Source organism: Camarhynchus parvulus, chromosome 4, assembly GCF_901933205.1.
Source record: "Camarhynchus parvulus chromosome 4, STF_HiC, whole genome shotgun sequence".
Lineage (NCBI taxonomy): Eukaryota > Metazoa > Chordata > Aves > Passeriformes > Thraupidae > Camarhynchus > Camarhynchus parvulus.
This window is the reverse complement of record NC_044574.1, coordinates 63,747,187-63,769,117: the sequence shown is the minus strand read 5'-3', so window position 1 is coordinate 63,769,117 and position 21,931 is coordinate 63,747,187. Positions and strand designations below refer to the sequence as shown.

General features: G+C 38.1%; 1 protein-coding gene across 1 annotated transcript in view; it reads right to left on the bottom strand.

Moving 5' to 3' along the window:
- The window catches only part of SYNPO2 (synaptopodin 2), an 80,319-nt gene extending 62,158 nt beyond the window's left edge, over nt 1–18,161 (bottom strand). The window contains exon 1 of the mRNA XM_030948418.1: nt 17,788–18,161. Coding sequence (XP_030804278.1) covers nt 17,788–17,916 — 129 coding nt within the window. The 5' untranslated portion in view covers nt 17,917–18,161. The remainder of the gene's footprint in view (nt 1–17,787) is intronic.
- Nucleotides 18,162–21,931: the final 3,770 nt, after the last annotated feature.

Sequence of the window (21,931 nt, the reverse complement as noted above, 5' to 3'; positions counted from 1 at the left end):
CTAAACACAATCACATCCTCAGCACATGTGCAACTGTGCAATGCAGTGGCTCATGTTAGGAAGCATGAAGAGCTCAATATGGTGTAAAGAAATCTGTAAAGGCTCCAATTTCTGTGGTCATAACCCTTTCTGATTTAGGGAAACTGTTTATTTTAATAGTTCACTTGGTTCTACTGATGCACTCTAATTGAATTCCGCTGCATTATTTCCCTCTCTGCTGCCAGCCTTCGGCCTCCTGCAGCTCCCTGGCAACCAGGTCCAGGGTAGGCCTCTAAAAGAGGCACTGCAGACTCTCTTCTGCAGCCTGTTGAAATATCACTCCCCTCATTATCAGGCAGAGCACTATCCAGACTATTGTCAAGAACGAGCCTCCTGTCCCAGCTGGCCTCCCATTCCCAGCAGCAGGACCCTTCCCAAATAGCAACCTCCTAGGTCCCCACAATGAACAGCACTTTGGGACAGCAGCAGCAGCAACAACAGTTTCACCCACACATTTTTAAAATGTGAGATCTATAAAATAGATATATTTTAAATCTATTAAAATAGCCAAATTCTATCATTTGTCTATCTGCAATCTACTGCAGTGGTAAATTATGACTTTGCCTGGAGATCTCCCACCATGAAAGGTACCTCATAAAGCATCAGCAGTGCATGTCTAAGCTCTACTGTAAAATCTGGGCTAGACTGTAAAGCACAGAGTCATTATTTCTGGTTTGCAGAAAGATCTGAGTGCTTGTGACACATCCATGAACCTTGTTTGGCCAGGGCATTCCCAAGTGGTCCAACATGAGCAAGCTGGAAGTGGGGTGAAGAGGGTTTTGAAGCTTTTTTTTTTTAACTTAGCTTGAAGACTACAGGACATTCTAGATATGTTCAGAAGATTCAAATGCAGTTAGCCTCATGGCAGTTTGAAATGTTCAGCATTCTCCTGTAAAATTCATAGGAATGGGAGTCCAGATACATCAACAGTCTTGCCAAATTACAGTCGTGATTTTGCTTTCCAAATGTGAAACTGCTTTTGAAATCACTTGGTCACTTTCTATAAACTTCAGCCTCAGTTGAACTAATCTTAGGAGAATCACTCAGGGAAAAGTTTCATAGTGCTTCAAGCATGAGAGAATGATAAAAAAATTCTTCTAGCATTCTGGGAAACTTTTATATAAATGGACAACATTGGAAATGACCTTTCAGACAAAGACCACCTTAATAGCCTGAAATTTAAGGGAATGTGGCTTGACTACAAGGGACAAATTCCTTTATATTGTATATACACTAAGGAAAAAGAAAATAAAAATTTTATAAAATTCACTTGCTAGATTAGCAATATGCAAATAACTAGTGCTGAACTTGGAAAAAAATGGCATTTTTCCATGTTTTGCGTGGAGCACCTGCTGAACAGCCAGCATCTCTCACCCAGCTGCTGCATGAGCAAGCCTGCGCTTTTTCAATGCATGTTCCTAAGATGAACCGATCACAAACCCTGTTAAACTTTGCTTTATGAGACATAACCCCAGTTTCTCCCCCTGAAAGGCAGGATACTCACATGCTGTAGCACTAAGAGAAGTAGAACTGTAAGTGGCATGTTGAAGACATGATTTCATTTATAAAACTGTAAAAAACTAAGATGAGGGCTGTAAGGAACGGATGCTGAATCATAAACATGAACAGAAGTTTTTCTGTCCTAACTTTACTATTGTATCCTTTGTGGCATTGCAGGGAAGGCAGTGCAGGGAATAATACAATATTTCCTTGTGGCATTTGCAGTCTCTACTGTGCACAGCATCAATGCTGTTTTATTGGAATAATGTTATAATTTTTAACAGTTTAACTGATAGTGTTGGTGTTTGGGGGAATTTCCAAGTACCCGAGGTACTTGGGCTGCAGCAGGAAAGTCCCACTAGTCCCCACAGCTGAGTAGGAGATTGTTCCCCAGCTCCATGTCTGGTTTTGGCAGCCAGTGATTTGCCGGGTGCATGCAGGAGCTCACTGCCAGACTAGACCAGACCAGAATAAAGTAACTTAAAATTTCCTTAAGAAAGGAGATCTCTGTCTTATCTATAGAACTGAAACTAGAGGAGAATGTTTTAGTCTTTCCTGACCTTTTCCACCTTCCCTTCAAAACACTACAGTATTAGGTTGACTTACAGCATTCTGAAAAAGTTCATATTTTGCTCTTTCAAACTATTCTTATCACGCCCAAAAGAGAAGATAATTTGATTTGGTTTTATTAAAATCCTTTCTGAACTTTTTACACTGTAGCTATTCTTCCCAAATGAGTCATACAATAACCATTCCCAGTTTGTAGTCAGTTCTCCAAAGAAGCAGCAGAAAAAAGAAACAACTTCCTTTTAAGGGAATGAGACCTGTTTGTAAAGATAAACCTCTTTCTGTTTCTATTTGAAGACATTCTCCATAACCCAAGAATTGATAGTTATAAAAACATTACCTACTTTATTTGGACTACAAAAACAGTGCTAGCTATAGAACATTGTTTAATGTTAGCCTAAAGCATCTGTATATACACTCGCACGTAAGGGCATTGTTGAAACGACAGATGCAGCATGTCAAATGAGCAGCAAGTTTACCAGAAATCTGTAAGAAACAGCTTGACATTTGTTTGATTTCCATTCATAGAATATTTTAAAATCGATTAGTTTAAACAAAGGAGTATTTAATATTTATGTGAAACGAAAACAGTTCAAGAGTATGTAATTGTAGAAGTAAGCTAACAGCAATTTCTTTTCAAGTGCTGTATGGTTCCCAAAAGGAATCATGCTGCTTGAGTGCTAGACACAATACATATGCTCTTAGGATTTGGGAAAATATCTGCATGCCATAATTTGCTGTGACAATCTATGAACCTCTGAAAGCCACTGTTATTTTAATAGCAGCTTTGTTGTGCTACTCCATTTCTGTCCCTAGAAACTGTAACAGGTATTTAAGTGTCCTCGCTGGGCATTTTGTTCTCAGACCATGGTCTTGCCAGGCTTATCCATTAACCCTGCAACCAGCAAATGCCAGTTTCTCTAGTACCACATAAAAACAGAATAAAACATTAAAAACTTGGGATTGCGTACTACTTGGGTTTTTTCTCCCTTGAGGGTGGGATTACTTTGCAATCCAGGACATCCTGAAATTTATTCTAATTTTAATGGAAGCTGGAACTCAGGTAAGAACCAAATTCCAGTAGCTGGTACTGTAAGGAAAGTTGCATTTTTCAAGAACCACAGTAAGTTTTTAAAAGTTGGGCTATGGGGCTTTTTTTAAAAAATATCTGACATTCTTTTCAATATATTAATTTTTAAAGTATAAAATGTGTGATTGCATGCAAATTAAACTATTTCAATGGATCTGTTACTTCTATAGGAAGGTAAGAATAGAGTTTTAAATTAGTCAAAGGTTGAAGGGGACAAAAACCTGATATTAATTCAGACACATAAGCAGAGATGAATTGTTAAAGTTGTATTGCCATCCATTTAGCTCTGAACCCCTGACACTATAGTTTATTAGAGAGGTTGAGACAACAGAATCCTTTGTAAAAGGGATTTATGTTACTAGAGGAGTTACAGCAGACTCTTTCTCTGTTGTTAAAATAAATTAATCAAAACCAGCAGGGGAGCGTCCTTGAATTACAATGATCACATTATTCAGAAACTGTAGATTGAATTTTTAAGGAAATCCAAAAGGCATGGAGCTTGGGAAGGAGCCAGTTGGGGTTGTTTTTAATGCTGCCATTTTTGACTATTCTTAATATAAGAAGCTGGAGTATTGTTTCAAGCAGACTTTTGGCATACATTTTTATGATTTTATTTCATTTTCTTCCTTGGAATTATTATTTTTATATATTAACGCAAACATAATATGGCATCTCTCATCCCAGATAGATCCTGAAATACTTTTATGGTCTTTGTCTAAGATCTGTGCCAGCTTTAAGACAGTTGCTAAGTCAAGGCTGCAGTTCCACAGACAGAAGATGAAATGCATTGATCCTATAGCAAGCCCAGCCAGATGTGCTCCTTCTGGGAGCTCAAGTAATGTTTTCCTAACAAACCTTTCACAGGGGAAAGGGATGCAGGGTAACTGATGCCATGAGATCATAGGCATGAGTTGGAAGTTTAGTTTTAAAATCTCACTTTTTTAGAAGTGAGATTCCTGCAGAGGGTCAGAACCTGCAGGTGCACATTTCTTGCCAGGATCACTGAGAGATGGGCTCAGCAGGGAATGGCCTCGTGCTGAACACACAGTGCTGACTTTCTGCAACACTCGTTCTGTCAAGGAGGAAGGGTTTTGAAAAACATCACCAAGTGAAGTGCTATTATTTATGTTGAGGCACAGCTTTTATTTGTAGCATGGATGTAATTTTTATAAAACCATAGTGCTAAATGTGACAGATAAATATTACTCATGTTGCTGAATCCCTCAAATGAATGAAACCTTGGACAAAATTCCTACTTGCTTAATTAAATGAAATCCTGGTCTCTTACAAAACTTTGCATAATAGAAATAAGGATTAAGAAACATAACAGGAAAATGCTATGAGACTAAAATAAAAAATATTTTCAAATCTTACTCAGATGTTAGAATAATAATAATTTTAAAGAATTTTCTAAAAATAACAACAAAAGAAACAAGCACATGCAAATGCACAGGATAATCTTGACTGTATCATACATCTGGGAAATATAAGTGCACATGAAAGAGCTGCTTATTTTGAGGATTTAATTTAATAACTCATCCTGCCCAAGAAGATTAACACGTGGCCATAAAAAACCTGCTTGCTGTCAGATTTCACCCCAACGTGGTCATAGAAAGATTCCAGATAGCCCTAGTTGTGTTACTCTAGCATAGCAGCATCCCTTCTCATTTTGTGTGGCTACTGTTGCTCCAACTTTGCTCCAAGATCTCCTGCATTTTTTTCAACTATTAAATTATGCATCTGACTTGGCTGCATTGTTGTGGAATCTCCAAGTAACTTTACTATGTTTAAATCCTAAACAGTGCCACATCCTCATGACTTGATTTTTAGACTGAAAACTGCATAGGAAAGCAACAAATAACTGCATCTTGTACCAATTAAGAGGCACCTTTTGTAAGTGCTTCTGAAATGAAGACTCTGGCAGCCACAAATCCAAAATCCTCCATATGACATTTCCCTATGGAAAGTGTGTCAACTCCCAACAAAGGTCAAATACTAACTTTAAAACAGGAGCCAAAAGCTGAAGAGGAAATGGACATCACTGCCTTCTCCTCTCATATGCACTGTGCTGCTTTCAGAGCTTATTTCTGGGAGAAAAAGCAGTCTGGAGGAACATCTGGCAATATATGACAGCTTAGGGTGAACTTTCCAAAGAGTGTAAGGAAGCCCCTGGTAATGTCGAAATCAGCCCTGATCTGCAGCATTTTCCCAAATGCCAAGCACCAAACAAAAGGAGTAGAGGCCAGGAGGAACATGAAGGCACAGGTATTAACTGAAAAGACATTTATATGTGAAATGGTTCCATAATTTTGTATTTGTTTCCTGAGCAAGTGCTTCCCAATAATGCAAATTGCTATGTACATTGAAAATTGATAGGTTGTATAACTCCTTATCTTATGGCACTGATTTTAGCTTTTTAAGAAACTCTTATGCCACAGTTTTCAGCATGCTGGTGACGTAAGGAATCATTTAAAAACTGACTGAAGAGCAGGAGTGACCTTTTAAGCAACTGAATAGGAATGTGAACATGTGCAGTGCTCTTTTTCTCCTAAAAAATGATAAACTGACTCAGATTGCCTCAGACGACTTTGCTGACACCTCTTACTAATATAATTTTGAGAGAAAGCTCCTATGGTATGAACTGCTAGTATCTCCTCAAGTTTCTCTGGGAAGCACACTTTTTAAGGATTGTGTAGTCTTTAAAAAGATGTCAGGGGCCAGCACCTCCATAAATTAAATTCAGTGTTCGAATCAGTGTCCAGTTTGCTTTTCTCACTATAATTTTGCCCTGAAACTTACCTTTTTCTTATTAACTTATGCAATTAATTGAAAAAGCACAGCAAAAGCATGTTAATGTAGTGATGATGGAGAGGATTGTACATTCTTTTAGCATGGAAGAAACTAGTCAAAACCAGCCAAGTGCAGTTGTGTCAGGATCTGTATTTGAGATACTGCTTTAGGGTGGGACTAAATGTGTTCAAATAATGGAAAAACTAGAGGTAGAAAAGGCCTCTGTGAGCCAAGTTAAATGTCCAAAAGGAAACCCAAGCGCATGAAAATATCTGGCCTGAGAGTATCTTGCAAATGTAAAGCTGAAGAAATCCACAGAAGTTCATGAAAACTTTTAATTTAAACTAAACTTACTTGGGCCTAAGTGCAATTTTTGCTTTAAGGGACATACAGGTATAACATGAGATTATGTGAATCCCTATGGGTGGACACTGCTTTCTGTAGTACCACAGACCTCTAAAAGCAGAGAGGATTTCATAACATATCCTTCTCATAATGATCTGATGGACAGCTATTGGAAGAAGCTTTTTAGGTGTTTATCAGATAGGAGACGCACTGCATAGGGCTGAGGCAATAGGTAACTCCTACAGCTGTCCATCACTGGGTCTGCATCTGACACATTTGATCCAGTCACTGAAATAAATCCCATTCCTTGCTCCTGATGGAACATACCTGCCCACAAACATGGACCAATGAGTATTTTTCAGCCTTTAAAAAAGTATTTGGGTCTAGAGCAGTAAAATGTTTTGGGGAAAGAATTGGTTTGGCTCTCATTTTAGGTGAGCTCCATTGCCATGCTGTTGCCTGCAGCAACACCCAAACACCCAAAAAGAAAGCATTTCCCACAAGAGGAAGGGTTCCTTCCCACCCTCTGCAGTTTCAGCTGATTATGCTAAAATGATCCCATTTCTGCCTGTCTATTTTTATCCCAGGGCCCAGCAGCTGATGAGCCATGCCAGGGTTTAATTCTTCAGCACTGGATGATGCAGGAATCCAGAGGCCTGAATGCAAGTCTGATTTGAATAGGTCAGTGCATCTTTAGTTTTTGCCTGAGTCAATTAGCACCCCATATCAATTTGTGCTAATTCCCAGCCTCTGCAACTTTTCCAGGCCTCTTATGCAAATCAGGCCTGGAAGCAAACAAGCAGTGAGTGACCCAGGAGGCTGGTACAGGGCTGGGTACTATTGTTCTCAGGCCATGCATTTCAGTGCTCTGTTTGTTCATAGTGTAACTCTAAAAAAATGACAGGCCACAACCCTAACTACCTCCTCAGGCATAATTATTGTAGCCTTTGTACTGTTCTTGCCAGTGCAGAAAAAGAAGCATTCATGGGTCTTTCACTACATTAAGATTCATTGGATTGTTTCTCACTGTTCCTGTAAATATAGAGGAAGAAAACTGAAACAGAATGACAAGAGGTTTTAAAGTCAAACCCCTTCTGTAGTCACAAATTGTGCCATGAAATCAGAAATGCTTTGGTAACATTATCCTGGGGATGTAGAAAGTGACTTAAAAATGTAGCACATTTAGGAGCTGCATCAGGACCCCTGAAAGGAAGATTCAACCATGAAAGATTTAGTTATATCACACTTGTGCTACTGATCTGTTAATTTTAAACTATTTGAGTAAAAATGGGCTCAAGCTGCAAAACTCAGGTAGATTTCCAACACCATGGCTGGTCAATGATGCAGTCTTGGATTTGGTGTACTTCATGTTAATCTATTCTTAATCAAATTAGTAAAATGAAGAGCTAGTGTTACAGACTGAAGTCATGACCAAAAGCGAGGGCATAGAAAGGATAATGAGGAATTAATTAAAAACACCATTTTAATATAGCTCAACATTTGATTTAAATTGGATGCAAGACCTGGGAGAGTTCTTACACCTCCAGGGCTCCCAGCCGTGTCTGCTCAGGCTGTCGTCATATTGGGCTGCAAGGAACTGAGGTTTGAGATAATATTTTTCATACTCTTTTCAACTATTATTTCACTGCATGTGATCAATAGTTGTGTGTAATGTTACTATTTAATGTTCATAGTAGATGCAGAAACACTTTTGTTTTCTCTTTAAAGGATTACAGCTGCTTCCTTCTTCTGCAATATGACTGAAATAATTTTTGTCAGGTTTTTTCTAAGATCAAAATTCATCCTAACTGTAGTGTTATGAAAGTCAAACCTTAATACAAATTTATGGAGCCCTCCTTAAGGGGATTACATTTTATTTGTGTGCAGGGACTAATAAGTAGAAGTGAAAGGACGATTTGGAATTACTAATTTGATGTTATGATTTTGATTAATTTGATATTCTGTGATTCTTGACTTGGTTTATATACAAATTTTCCTGAGGCATTAATTCTGCTATGTGGTCTGAGGGGAGCTGAGCCGAACAATACTTTCAGCTTTGGTAAAAAAACATTAAACCTCTCAATGAAAACTTCTCCAAGGTAGAACTGTCTTTACATTCACTTACCTATGATTTTGGGGATTGTGAAGAGCACCATCTAGTGATAATCAATAATATCAATATCATGAAAAGGTGATTATTTAAAGTGGACTTAAAGGCACACTGCAAATTCATTTGCCAAAGGGACTGGGGGGCTCCAAAGGAAACAGCGTCCTTGTTGTGATTTTCAAATGTCAGATACCTTCCAACAGATACCCCCAAAAATGCACAATGCATCTAAAGACTGACTTTGACTAACAGTATGAATACCATGAGAGAACAACTTTTAAACTAAAATTTTGTTTCAAAAGCTAATTATGTAATCTTATTATGCATGCTATAATGAAACTCTCCACTTCTGTGAATGGCTTATTTTATATTGATCAGCATTTAATATATTATTGATATATATACATAAGTATATATATAACATACTGATCCACTGACTGACAGTTTAGGTGAAACACTTCTAATTTCCTGGATATCGTTTTTTTTCAGAAAGCCAAAAATTCTCAAACTTTGATCTCTTTTTCTATGAATGATTTCTAACAGCTGCTCCTTCATGAGGATCTTAGGCATTAAATAGTATCACGTGTTGGAATTTGCTTATAACATCCATGCTTAATGATAGTTTTTCCTAATTTGAAGGATTTTGCAAGCAAGTCTTACACTATCCATCCTGCAAGTATTATTTTAGCATGCAGAAAGCTCATTATGAATATATGATGATAAAGAAAGCTATTTATCCCTTTCAGATTACTTCCATATGCATCCTCTGTAATTAAATCAGTGGCTTATAGCAGCTGGCCTTTGAAGTGATCTCTGCAGAATAGGAAAATGTAATTTGTGAGACAAAATGCTGATCACTCTATTCCAGCCACATCTGTTAAGCTCTAGTAGTTCAGAGATTTCTGTGCTGAGAGAGCTCATGAAAGTAGAAAGTTTCCTGTACTTCTTTCAGTCCAAAGGAAAATTAGTTGAAGTGATGGGAACTATTCTAACCAAATAACAAGGTTTGAAGTCAGAGGCATTTTTTCCCAAATTTGCAGTGAATTCACTGAAACTGATGTTTAAGTAGCTGTACTTTTGTATTTAAATAGAAGTACCACAGAGAGAATGATAAGAGAAAGCAGAGCAAGAATTCCTGGCAGAGAAGATGAGAATTAGAGAGGTAAGTAGAGAGATGACTGTTTCTGTGGTGGTGGATGAATAAAGATGTCAGAACTCATAATGTGATTCCCCTTGATAGCTGTAGGGGTTACAATATAAGTAAATAAAGTAAATCTTACCCCCTAAAGAGTTGCAGCTGAGTTAATTATTAAAGACTGGGAGCAGGCCTGCCTTTAACAGGTCACAGCTGTAGCCAGTAAGAAGAGTGCTATAAAAGAGTGGGTTGGTTGGTTGAGGGGATGTGGAGTCAGCTGGCTGCTGTGAGAAGAAGGAAGAGTCAGTGCTTAGAGGAGCTGCCTACGAGAAACATCGAGGAGGTACCAAACTCTAGCAATGTGGAACCCTTGCAATGTAATGACAACAATGACAATAGAACTCTTGCAATATAATGACAACAGATAGCAGCACATCTTGGGAACACCTCCTGTTACACAGGCACAGACAACAATTGCAGTTACTGTTGCACAGTTCTCCATGGAGGTGCTTTTCTTACAGATGACAAGCAGGACCTTAGAGCCTTTCCAAAGGGATGCCACTTAAATTGTTGGAGACACATCTGCAAGGTGGGTGTGTCAGGGAGTTACAGACTTGTCCAGCCACACCTGTGCCTGCTGGAAAAGTGTCACCCCCCAGCTGCCTGGCACTCTTCTCCCTTTCCTCCTGCCTTTCCTCACCTGGGGGTTTCTGCACCTCAAACCTGACAGATGAACTGCTCCTAGGACTGTTGCCCGAGCTGTCAGGCAAAATGAGATGAGTTAGCAAAGCCCTGAAATCTAAATTGTTTAGGGAATACCATTCATCCAACACAGGTCAGTCTGTTGGCAAAGCTAAAGAGAGTGAGAGGGCAGTTACAAGGAGTGCCTTCAACCAGTAAACATTTCAACTCAGGGATATGGCCACTGCCTAAAGATTTTCCTTAGCTTACACTGATAAATTATCAGTCCTTTAATTCATGGCTTCTACTTTCCAGTGATGTCAGTCTATTCTGTACTATTAGCAGTCATTTCTCTTACAAATAAGCAGATTGAAATGCCTTCAGCTCAAGTAAGTATCCTTGTCCTCACACAGACTTCCAAAACAGGTCAGAAAAGAAATATATCAAATAATTACCAAATAACTTGAATAAAAGTTGCATGATATAACCGTGTTATCACAATACCCCAAAGTCTAAGGTGATTTTTTGTTCCTTAGAAGGAAATTACTTCTGCTAGACACAGAAATCTGTACTAAATAGATCCATAACAAAATCTCCTACACTCTTCCCAATGAGGATTTTTATTCATGATATCTGCTTCCAATTAAATAACTGCACTATATTATACATACTAAGGTCCAATCCTTTGCCCTTTGAAGTCAATGGCAAAGCTCCCAATGAGTTCATGGGTTAAAAAGCAATTCCTCTGCTAATGCTTCCTTTAGTGAACTTTCAACTGTTAGGTTTTTAAAAAAGAGCTTCAGCTTTGCCATCTTTTTGCCATCAGACAACAAACAGCTCCTGATATTCCTGTATTAGGCAGAGTGCTGGGAAAGGCAAATTTAGTCTTATTGAATTATGCTCCCCTGTCATTCTGTTTGCTTTTCTTTCGGTTGCTGTGAAGAGCCACAATGGATGTATGGTGTCTTACATTGTTTTTATTTCAGAAACTTTCTAGAAATTCAATATTGCAGCAATTTATGCCATACATGGCATGTTTATGCTATGGAGAAGGTATCAAATGAAATCAGCAGTATAGAACACCACAGTTTATCTACTTTCTTCATAGTTTTGACCCATCACCAGTTCATCTGCTAATGAGTTGTAATATAAAACATGCTTCAAAACCCAAAACATCCAGTTTCCTAAATAGGACCATATTTCTAAAATATACTTACAAAAAGGCAAGTTCATAAAGTAATGATTCCACAGCTACTCAGTCCAGGATGACATAATTCTTTTGAAGCAAAAGTTTATCCATGTATTCAGTGCCCAGTCCCAGATGTAGGAAGGAGATGTAAAACAAAGAAAGATCCTCAAAGGATTCAACATCTATTTCTATAAAGTAGAATGACAACTTGCAGACAGTTTCCCTGCCAAATAATAGAGGGACAGTTTGTGCTGTGCCCAGGACTGCAGAACATTGTAGAGAGCTCGGGGTCTAAGCCTGTTGTCTCTGGCAAGCTTAGAGTCAGGTTTTTATTAGAATTTACCTTCCATATAAGCCACAAATAAGACAGCCACTTTTCACTGTTCTTAGCCCTCCACTGAGAGCAAGGTCCTAAGGTGTTTTGAAGATTTTTGGCCTTCATGCTCAATACCAGGTTGTATTGGCAAGTAACCAAAACACAGCACTTTGATTTTGGTGCACACTGAAGTGTTCCAGTCTAAATGTGTGTTAGTCTGATCCTAAAATTCCTACTGACTATGGCCTACAGATTCTAATGAAATGGTGCAGATGGGATAAATTACTGAAAAGGGAAAAAAAAATCCACTGTGTAACGTGTGTACATTAGGTTTGAAATTTAAAACCTTCAAGCTGATATCCAGGGTTTTTTTTACTGCCAGTTTTGCTCCAGCCAGCGCTCATGAGTACTGGTTGCAGTCTAAATGTTATCATTTCTGTCCATAGCTAATTCCATGCACAGAATTGTTCCTCTTAAAGCTGAAGCTATCTCTGCTAATCCTTCTCTCTTTATAGAGTGCTAAGCATTTACCTTATGAAATATGGTCCCTTAAAGTAATTTCTGCTCTAAATATTTCTGCTGCAAATAGGAAGAACACTGAGTTCTGCATTTGAAAGAAAAGCTTTCCATGATATGCATAAATTGTTAGCTGTGTCCTCTTAAACAATCAGACAGAATCCTAGAGGACTCTTTAAATAATATTTCCTGTTGTGATATTTTAATGTGAACTTGGCCAGAAGTCCTACTATTACATTCACATTCACAATAAGAATGCCATGGCAGAAAATACAGAACAATGACAAGTAATAATGTCTTGCAGGGTATTTTAAATGTTTCCAGCAAAGAAAGTACAAAATGAAGCAAAGCTCTATACAAAGCAGCTAATCTAATTTAGTAGGAATACACTGTTTGGTTTTTTTAGTTTGTTTAGTTTAAATCAGTGTGAATTATGGTGTTCATTCTATTCCATTGAAAACTCACCTAGCGTGAGAGCTGGAAAAGCATCAGTTGGAAATAAGCGCAAATGAATAATACCATGTATCCAAAACATGCTTGTATTTGGCTAAATACTGTGGGAAGCATGCCAAAACCAGCTTGGTATGTAGTCCTGTATATCCAAAATGGGCTGTACACTCAAGTGCTAGTTCAGCCTGCAGCTTTTAAACAACTAGATGGGACTCCAGTGCTAAACATTTCCACTGGCACAATGGCTGGAATGCAAAAGCTTGAAGGTAGGGAACACAGAGCCCTAACCTTTAGAAGAACATGTAAACCTTTGTTGGTTAAGGTGAATGGATTTTTTTCTTCATTATCTTTCCAACTAGCACTAGCAGATTTTTCAGAAAAAAAGCTATTTAACAGTGGTCTATTTTAGCTAGATTTGAGGAACCTTACTTTGTTCTTCGGTTTTGCAAAATAAATTAACTTAAGCTCCAGAAAGCCCATCTTCTTCCATTCTGTCAATGGAAGTTTGATAATCTACTTGAATACAAGCTGAACTATGTCATCTAAACATGTGCAAAAATGTATTGGTTATTAAATTGGGTCAAGGCTTGTAACACAGTCAAAATCCTCTCCAGAAAAGATAGATAAACTCACAATCTTCCACATAACTCCTTGTGTGAAAGAATATGTAAATATGCCTTACAGGGTTTTCCGAATATCAGCAAATACCAGCTGTGTCAGATGGTCTGAAGGGTGAATTTGAGAATAAGAGTCTGTCCAGGCTGCAAAAACAAACTATGTTTGGAAATGTATTAGCCAGCAAATTTAAACAAACAGTTTTAAATACAGGCCAAGTAAGGCAAGTTGTGTTTAAAATCATGTAGGTTGACTCTAAACTCCCCTCCTTTGCTGCCAAAGTTCAAATAGCACGTTTTGAACATTGTTCTTGTTCTGCTGATTGTGATTGCATAAAGTTGTGCTCAAATCCTGCTTAAGATAACAAGTGATACAAACTCAGTGGGATCAGCAGGGTGGTGTTAGCCCAGTGCTGAGCCTTCCCCCAGCTTGCTGAGAAATGCAGTTCCAAGCAGTGGTGGAGAGGAAGATCCTGCTTTCACCAACCTCCTTTACCTGCCTGCAAGTGGGAGCTGGCAGGGTGACAATTTAAGAGTATGACAACTTAAAAAAAAGGTCTCCTTCAACCCAGCAGCTGTGATGTCTTTTGTGGATAGTCCAACTGTTTGCTAATATATACATTACACTTGTATATGTGACAGCAGCGTGTTTTGCCTTACCTCAGGATCCAAAGCATAACTGTGCTAACATCTCTCACTCCTTATTTTTTTTCTGCTAGACAAAGTGTAGAGGTTAACTTGATGAAAACCTCTTGTTGTTGTTCTGTACGTGTCAAGTATTTTGGATAAATGCAGAGAAAAAGCCAAACTACCACAACATAGCCCACCTCTGTTTACATCCAGTGTTAAGTAATCATATTCAGATATTACTTTTCACACTGTTGGTTCAGGTTATTCCCAAGTCTTTGAGTTTCACTTTCTGTTTCAGGTTGCAATGAATCCAAAATGATGAAACTGAGACTTGAAATCTGAGCATGTTGATGGACAAGGGCACAAGTCTAAAATGACCAGGCAGCCAGTTGTCACATGCCATTACTGAGCCAAAGGTAAAGCTACAATTTGGGAAGCAGTAGCAGAAGCCTCCTTGTAAGCAACCATTCATTTTTACTTTTAGGACACTGGTCTAGATTTCCTTTCAAGTGCTTATAGGTCAGAGTCATGCAACTTGCCTCCCTTAAATATTAGAACTATTTGGTTAAGTTCCCAAACATGAATTACCAAGACTTTGACAGATACAAAGTGAGTCCATCAAATTACTGTTTGGTGCAGGTAACAAATATGCTCAGAATAATCTACCTCTCTTGCAAAGATGATTTAATACAGTCACATTGCAGATGAATATAAATCTAATAATCTATAGGACAACTCCATTAAATTACCTGTTGCAGAAGAGATGCTTCTTTAAGAATATAACTTTACTGTTACCTATTGTTAAGAATTAATAGGAAAAGTCACAGGACTTTCTTTCAAATGCTAGTTCAGAAAATCAGCCATTATTTTCTATATATTTTAAATCAAAAACTGCAAAGAAATTTTCAAGAAAAACCACCATGATATTAATTTAAAAAATATTCTTTGATGTATCTCATAGTGAAACAGAAAGGACACCATGCATTGCTTAGCTTTTATATATCTTGAATACTTATCCTTCTAGGGTCACTGCTACACTGAGATTTCCCATCTCCTGCTTTGGGAAAGCCATCCTACAGCACAGCACTGACATGCTTTAGTGAAGGAATACACACAACCACTGTTTTCCTTAGCTTTGGACTCATGATTAAACTTTTTTTTTAAAAAACCATCAATTTATTAGATAACTTTCTTAGCACAGTGTGTGTTTGCACATAGCATTTAAAATACTTTATTTTATATTGCAACAGTATGTAGAATATGCAAATTCTTTTTAACTGAAAATAATAAGTTTTCATTAATTATTTGCAACATTATTGGACTTCACAAAGTAAGTTGGTGTACAGAGGCAGGGTTTAGAGGAGGAGAATTGTTAAATATAAATAAATATAAATTCTTACACATCTACAGAAAATGAGTCAAATTTATATCTTGAATAAGGGTTTGAAATAGACAAGCAGAATGATACTTTCTCATACTTCAGAAAAATCCATTTGTTGCAATCTCACACTTAAAAATTACTGAAAGGTCTTGAATCTACTTTAGTGGTTGTAAAATTATTTGCTGATGAAAATTGCCTGTTTTATCTGCAAAAATACTTGTGAAAAAGTACCGAGATATTTTTTGGTAAAAGGTTTGTCTTTATCTCTCCATTAACATTTTGCGTGATAATGGAAGACAATAATTTATACTGCAGGTAAAACTCATGGATTTTAGTGGGAATGCTACTTGAACATATGCTTTAGGAGCTAGGCAGAGGGGGGGTGGTTTACATATTCTTTATACATGTAATAAAACTATTTTAAAATGCATTAAAAAAACTGGTAAAAGCCGCTTCTGGCAGTGAGCGGCAGTGACTTATCCCATCAGTTTAAAAGCAATATGTTTCCTTTATCAAAGAGTAGGTAGTGTGAATTTGGGAATTTTGTATCCTGACATATTTTAATGGATTATCTCATTTCCCTTTATTTCATATCCCTCTCTATTTTAGATCTGTATCACAACCACTTCTCCACTCATGACCAGTATCTGAGTGCCCTTCCCTCTGCTCTATCAAAGGTAAGCAACCCCTCTGGAGCTTTCCCTTTCATTTACAGGAAAACAAACTTGTACCTGTGAGTTTTTTCCTAAAAATACATATTATTATTTTCTAAATGTAAGTATATTTTCCTGGGGATTTTCCCATTGGAAAATACTGTGTATTACTGAAAATGCATTAAAGTAAGGTACAGCTATCTCAAGTCCCAGCCTTTAGTACCCAGGCTTAAATGGCCCAGTCTAGGATGTGAACATGAAAAAAAAAACCCCAAAAAAACAACTCACCCTTGAATAGAACATTTTTATCAGGAAAACTAAAGTTTAGTCAGAATCTTGTGGGGTTTACTTTTGATTTTATGTAATCAAGGCCCTTGCCTTTTACTGTTGCTCACCATTTTTAAGTTCTAGCTACAAGTTTTCACTAGATGGCAGGAGTCCACTGCCATCTGTTCTCAGAGGCTTTACTTGCACAGCAACAGTTGCCCATTGGTAGGAAAAAAGTGAAAAATTTTCAAGTTTTGTAACACATAGAAAAACAAACAAAAAACAGAAATGAGAAAAATTATTCAGACCCTCAATAAATCACAGTTCTGTTACTGGATATGATTAATATCATAGGCTGGAAATACGTGAAAAGAATAGTGAAATATGTTCTTTTCTTGACAGAGGAGCTAAAAGGACTTTCTCCTATAAAATGAGGTCGATTTATTGTTTCTGCTGTTTGTGAAAAAGTTAACTGATACAGTAAATTCAAGTTAACTAATAACCAAGTGTATTGACAGCCTGAGAAAGTTACAGCTTAAATACTAAACTACTGATGGAAAACACCATATCAAAGTAAAACAAACACACTCAGTGTAGTGCATTACCCAGATACTGAAGGAGATAAGGCACATTTTAAACTCTCTCCCTCGGTTTAACTAGGCAGAGCTCATGGGATGATGATCAGTCCCTGTACTGTTTCAGCCAGTGGTATTTTGCTGAGCTCAGAGCTCTGGACAAAATTTGTCCCTCTTGTCTAAGGGAACAGAATGCAGCTCCATACAGTTACATAAGCCTTAATAACCGTGACAAATCTTCATTGTTGCACTGGAGTGAGCACTGATTTTTAATGAAACTACCTTTGAAAAATTATTGCTGCAAGTTGGGACTACCAGTTCCTATTTTTAATTTATTGTCAACTTCTACAGTCTGTCTTGCCCTCCTCCTATACGTGCAGATAATTTATAAAGTGTCCAGTAATTTTCAGCGTTGCTCATGAAATAGAAGAGGGGATGTTTGGCATCTATTAAAGCTGCTTCTGAGACTGGATAACTTTCCAAAACCAGAGATAAGTCAGTGTAATGCTTTCCACAATTCCCAAAATAGTCAGAACATTTTCTCATGATAAAGCTGTATTTATTCTATGACCAGAGTAGAAAAACTATCATAAATAGATGACTGAAGCAGCATTTCCTAATATGAGATTGAGTTTTGCAATGTGCTGAGTGCACTCAGAGCCAGAGAGCAAGGCAAACAGGAGCTGAAAGGCACACATCATGTCACAAGTGAAACATTCGGCATCTAACAAAATTTGCAAGCTACCCAAAAGTAATAATCCTTTTTTATTGAAACCGACAGAATCAGCACCTGTAGAATCTCTGCAAAACCCATTAGCAAATTCAAACAAGCATCTCAACAAGATCCACACCATTTCCCTGGAGGCAGGATGGATTTAAACAAAGTGCTCCTGTCATCCGTGCCCACAAAACTCCAACAACATCTTTCTGTCATGCTCCTACCTTGGCGATTTGCAAAGGCTGCTTCTGCTCCTTGCCCCCTTGCAGCCTGAAGCCCCACGGCGCCCCTCCGCTCATGGCAATGCAGAGATAATCCCCTGTGCCCATTTTCCCGGTGCAGTTGGGCAGCATTCACAGACGGGAGAACATGAACTTGGCTTGCAGATGTTCAGCGAGCTGCAGATCTGTCTGCCGGGCAGAGCTGGAGACCCAGAGCACCACACTGTTGCTGCTGCTGTGTACTGCACGAGCAAATGCAGTCATTGAGGGGAATGGAAGAGCTCCCTCGCCCCGAGGGCACAGCCCACTCTGTCGTCAGATTCCGATGCTCAGCCCACCTTCAAAGTAAAGTGAACTTGGAGCTGAAGGGAATGCAGGCGCAGACTCTGCCGTGAGGCTTTGAACATGATTATCCTGCCAGCTAAATCAAAACAACAGCAAAAAGAAGTGTACAATAAGTGTACTTACTTCCCTGTGACAATTTGGGAAATAAGTTTACTTTAGTAAATGGTGCCAGATGTTTTAAACTCTAATTTATCCATTTCTTGCATTTTTACTCCAAGCAGAATTTCAAGTGAAACACCACGTACATCCTCTGAATAACTGATTCACTTAAACTGAACTGGCTTTAGGATTTTCATCTCTACTCTGCATGTACTTTCTGCAGCACCACAGGAGAAAAACTTTGTCATTTCCTTGTCATAGAATTCCTTCTTTTTCTAGTTTTCTCTCAGTATAGTTTAACATGTACTGCAATTTAGCAATGATCTGAATTACTATTGGACCCTAATAATCCCTGTTCTCATGCAGCCTGCTGCCTTTCCTACCAGAGAGGGAAAGGGGGTTAGTAAAATGAAGTATCAGATCCTCTACAGATGCTATCACTGGATGGTTTGCATTATGTTGTTAAAGGGGAACCTTACTATAAGCACAAAAAAAAAAAAAAAAAGAAATTCAGTGGGGTGGTTTAAGAGGTGACTGTTCTTCAGCACTGGATGAATATTCCTAATATTCCTCTAGCTGTGTGTTAACAACTGACAGCATTATCTCCTATCACCTCAGCCCAAAGTCAGGTAGCCTGGTTTAAATCACATTGCATTTTGAACTATGCTGGTTCTAAAGGAGAGTTCAGCAGGTGAGCAGTCTTTATGTCTGGACAAGTTTCTGAAAGAAACACCTTTTGCTTTGAACCCAGGGTACTGGGGCGCAGATTCTCACAGTATAAATTCACTCAGGTCCCTCTCTGAAGTGTTTCCACTTGGTTGGTTCTAAGCTGTCAGAGATGTTGGGGCTACAGGAAACCCTCATCATTTAAATTACATGACTTTGTATCTAAGAAGCAGGTAACCACTGAGGGCTTAAACCTATCCCGTGCATCTGTCAATCAAGTGACCCCTTGAATGATGCTTCAAAGGCAAAATATCAAGGTAGGGACAGGATCTTGTGTCAAACTGAAATATTCTGGCTGGAAAAATAGACAGACTTTTAGGAGCCTGAACACTTCATTAGTCCTCTAAGACACTAAGGTACACAAAGGTTGGGTGGGGACAAGATCCCTAATCAAACAGAGTAAAATGTCACTCTCTCAATAACAGGATTTAGTAGGAGGAAGAGTGCTTGCTTTATTGACTACAAGTCAACAGCTCTGGAGAAGCAAAACAGGCACAGGTTGTCATATAATTAAATACTTTAGGAAAACACCATCAGAGAAGCCATACTAGGGAAGGGGATGGCCTTTAAAGGGACTTTGCTAGACAACCTTTGAGTCCAGACACCTCACTTGAAATAGTTCAAGGTGGCTAACTGCTTATTATCTTCTGCAGTGTTGATACGTTGTGGTGTCAACCACTGTGGCAGACAGATTTTCAGTCTTTCTCTAGGCAGAATCTTGCTTTAGATAAAATTCTCTGCTTTTCACCTAATGATGCAAGTATTTATAGATTTATGGCAATAAATCTCTTCAGTAAATAGCTGCAACAAATGCTCCATGACACTCTGTTAAATACAAAAATTAGAAATCTGTTTGAGCAGAATTTATCACATAATAATTAGTCCTTCAAATGTTACAAGTTTGTGATGAAATGCTTAATTACTGTTAGGGTGTTTTGAGCTTGTATTAGTCTCTCATCATTTTGGTAAAAAGGGGAATAATCAAATCTAATCTCTGCTTCTGAACTTCTTCATACACTTATTGGAGAAATCATATTAAAGAGAATCACCCCTGCATTTGGATGCTCACATATGTGATGGTAATTTGTACTAGATACAGATGTTTCTGTCACTTTTGACCACATAACTGTACTGTGTATAATATTAGAACAGAACAACCTTGATTAGTGATTACTCAGCTGAAAAAATGACCAGTCAGAACACCAGGATCTGTGTGGTTTTGGTGTATGATAAAGCTTTGGGGATATTTTAACCTGGTCCATTTAAAGTGGTACAGGACTCTTCACTTGAACTGACAAGAGCTGTGATCCTGATAGGAGAAAAAAAATAGGAGAAATAACTTTTGTCTTGTCAGCATGTTGAGGGAGTTTTCTAACAATAATTTCAAACAAATTGCTGCTTTCCTCTAAGGGCTAATTTCTTGTTTGCTCTGCAGTAAACCACTTGAAGTCTGTAACTAAACTATTCCCATGATGGGGACACCCAAAGCTTCCTATGTCTTAATCTCTCAAAGAACATTCCATAGGCCTTAACAATTCCCAGTTGTTTTATATGAATTTCTTAAATGCTTTTGCTGAAGCATGTTTTGCTTTTTAATACAACTCATATCCTTTTGTACACTCCTGCATCCTTTGGGATTTCTGAATGCTGGTCAGAAACTGGACATCAAGATTAAAGTGGAGTCCATAATGGAGTTTATGACTTTTGGTCTCTGTAATTTCTAGATCTTAAATAAATTGTATCAATTCTGAGATTATTTTCAAAATACACTGGAAAAATTCAAGCTAATATTAACTACAGCCATTTAACCACTCCCACCATCCATTGCTTCACTAAAACCTAAAGATCCAGTTTTAGGCAACAAGTGATAAAACTTTGATGTCACAAATAATCCTATAAACTGGGAAGATGGCAAGTGGCAGAACTCACTCAAAATCTATCTGTGCCCAAATACAGGGAAAGCTTTGGCTTCAATCTAATCTTGTATGATGAGATCTGTATTACAACATTTCCAGGTCAAACTTCCCCTTGCTCATCTCCCTTCAAGAACTGCCAGTCAAGAAACCCAGCACAATAGCCTGGATGAGCTGTGATAATGTAGGAATAGCCACACTTGTAGAATAGCCAAAGTGAGACCATCTATCCTGAAATATTGTGTCTGATAATAGATGGAAAATGGAACATGGAAAATGGTGCATGTCTTTCCCCAGGGAGCTTCCACTCAAAGATTTCCTCAGCTGGATGTGGCAGCTCTGTACTTTGTAAGAGGAATTTCTCTTCCATGAATTCTGCATGTTGTTTCCTCTTGATCCCACATAACTTTTAGTATCTTTAGTTTTAGCGTGGGAAGTCATCCCTAACTAAATACTGACATAAAGAATCACCTTCTCTGCCTTGAATCTGGATCCTGTAGATTCATTTGATGTCCCCTGGTTCATGGATCAAGGAAAACTGTGACCAAGCAATCCCCAGGCACTTATTTTACCTTTTGCATATCTGCCTTTTTTTCAAAGAGAGAATAGAATAATTAGTCATCCTTTACTATCTCGCACCTTTAATTTTCCTCATTTTCTTTCTCTATGTCCTCTATAGTTCTGAGTCCTTTTTGATATGAGGGTCTACAACACCACATATGCTTCAGGGAGCAGACAAAGTTGGGATTTGTGCAATAACACGATGCTATCTATTTTGTTCTCTAGTTGCTAACCCCAACACTCCTAATTTGCTTTTTCAGACACTGTAGAGTTAATGTGTTCCTGGAATTACCTTTTCCAAATCTTCAAATCTTGTCTGTTGCTGCTTAGTTCAAAGCGCATAGTTTTATTAGTGAATTAATGGGTTTTTCCCCAATGTGTATCACCTTATACTTCTAAGCCATGTTATGGTATGGCTGCTTAGTTTTCTTAAAAGCCTTTGGTGAAGGAATTTGTTGAAAGCCTTTTGTAAATCCAAGATCAATCAGATCACCCTTATCCAC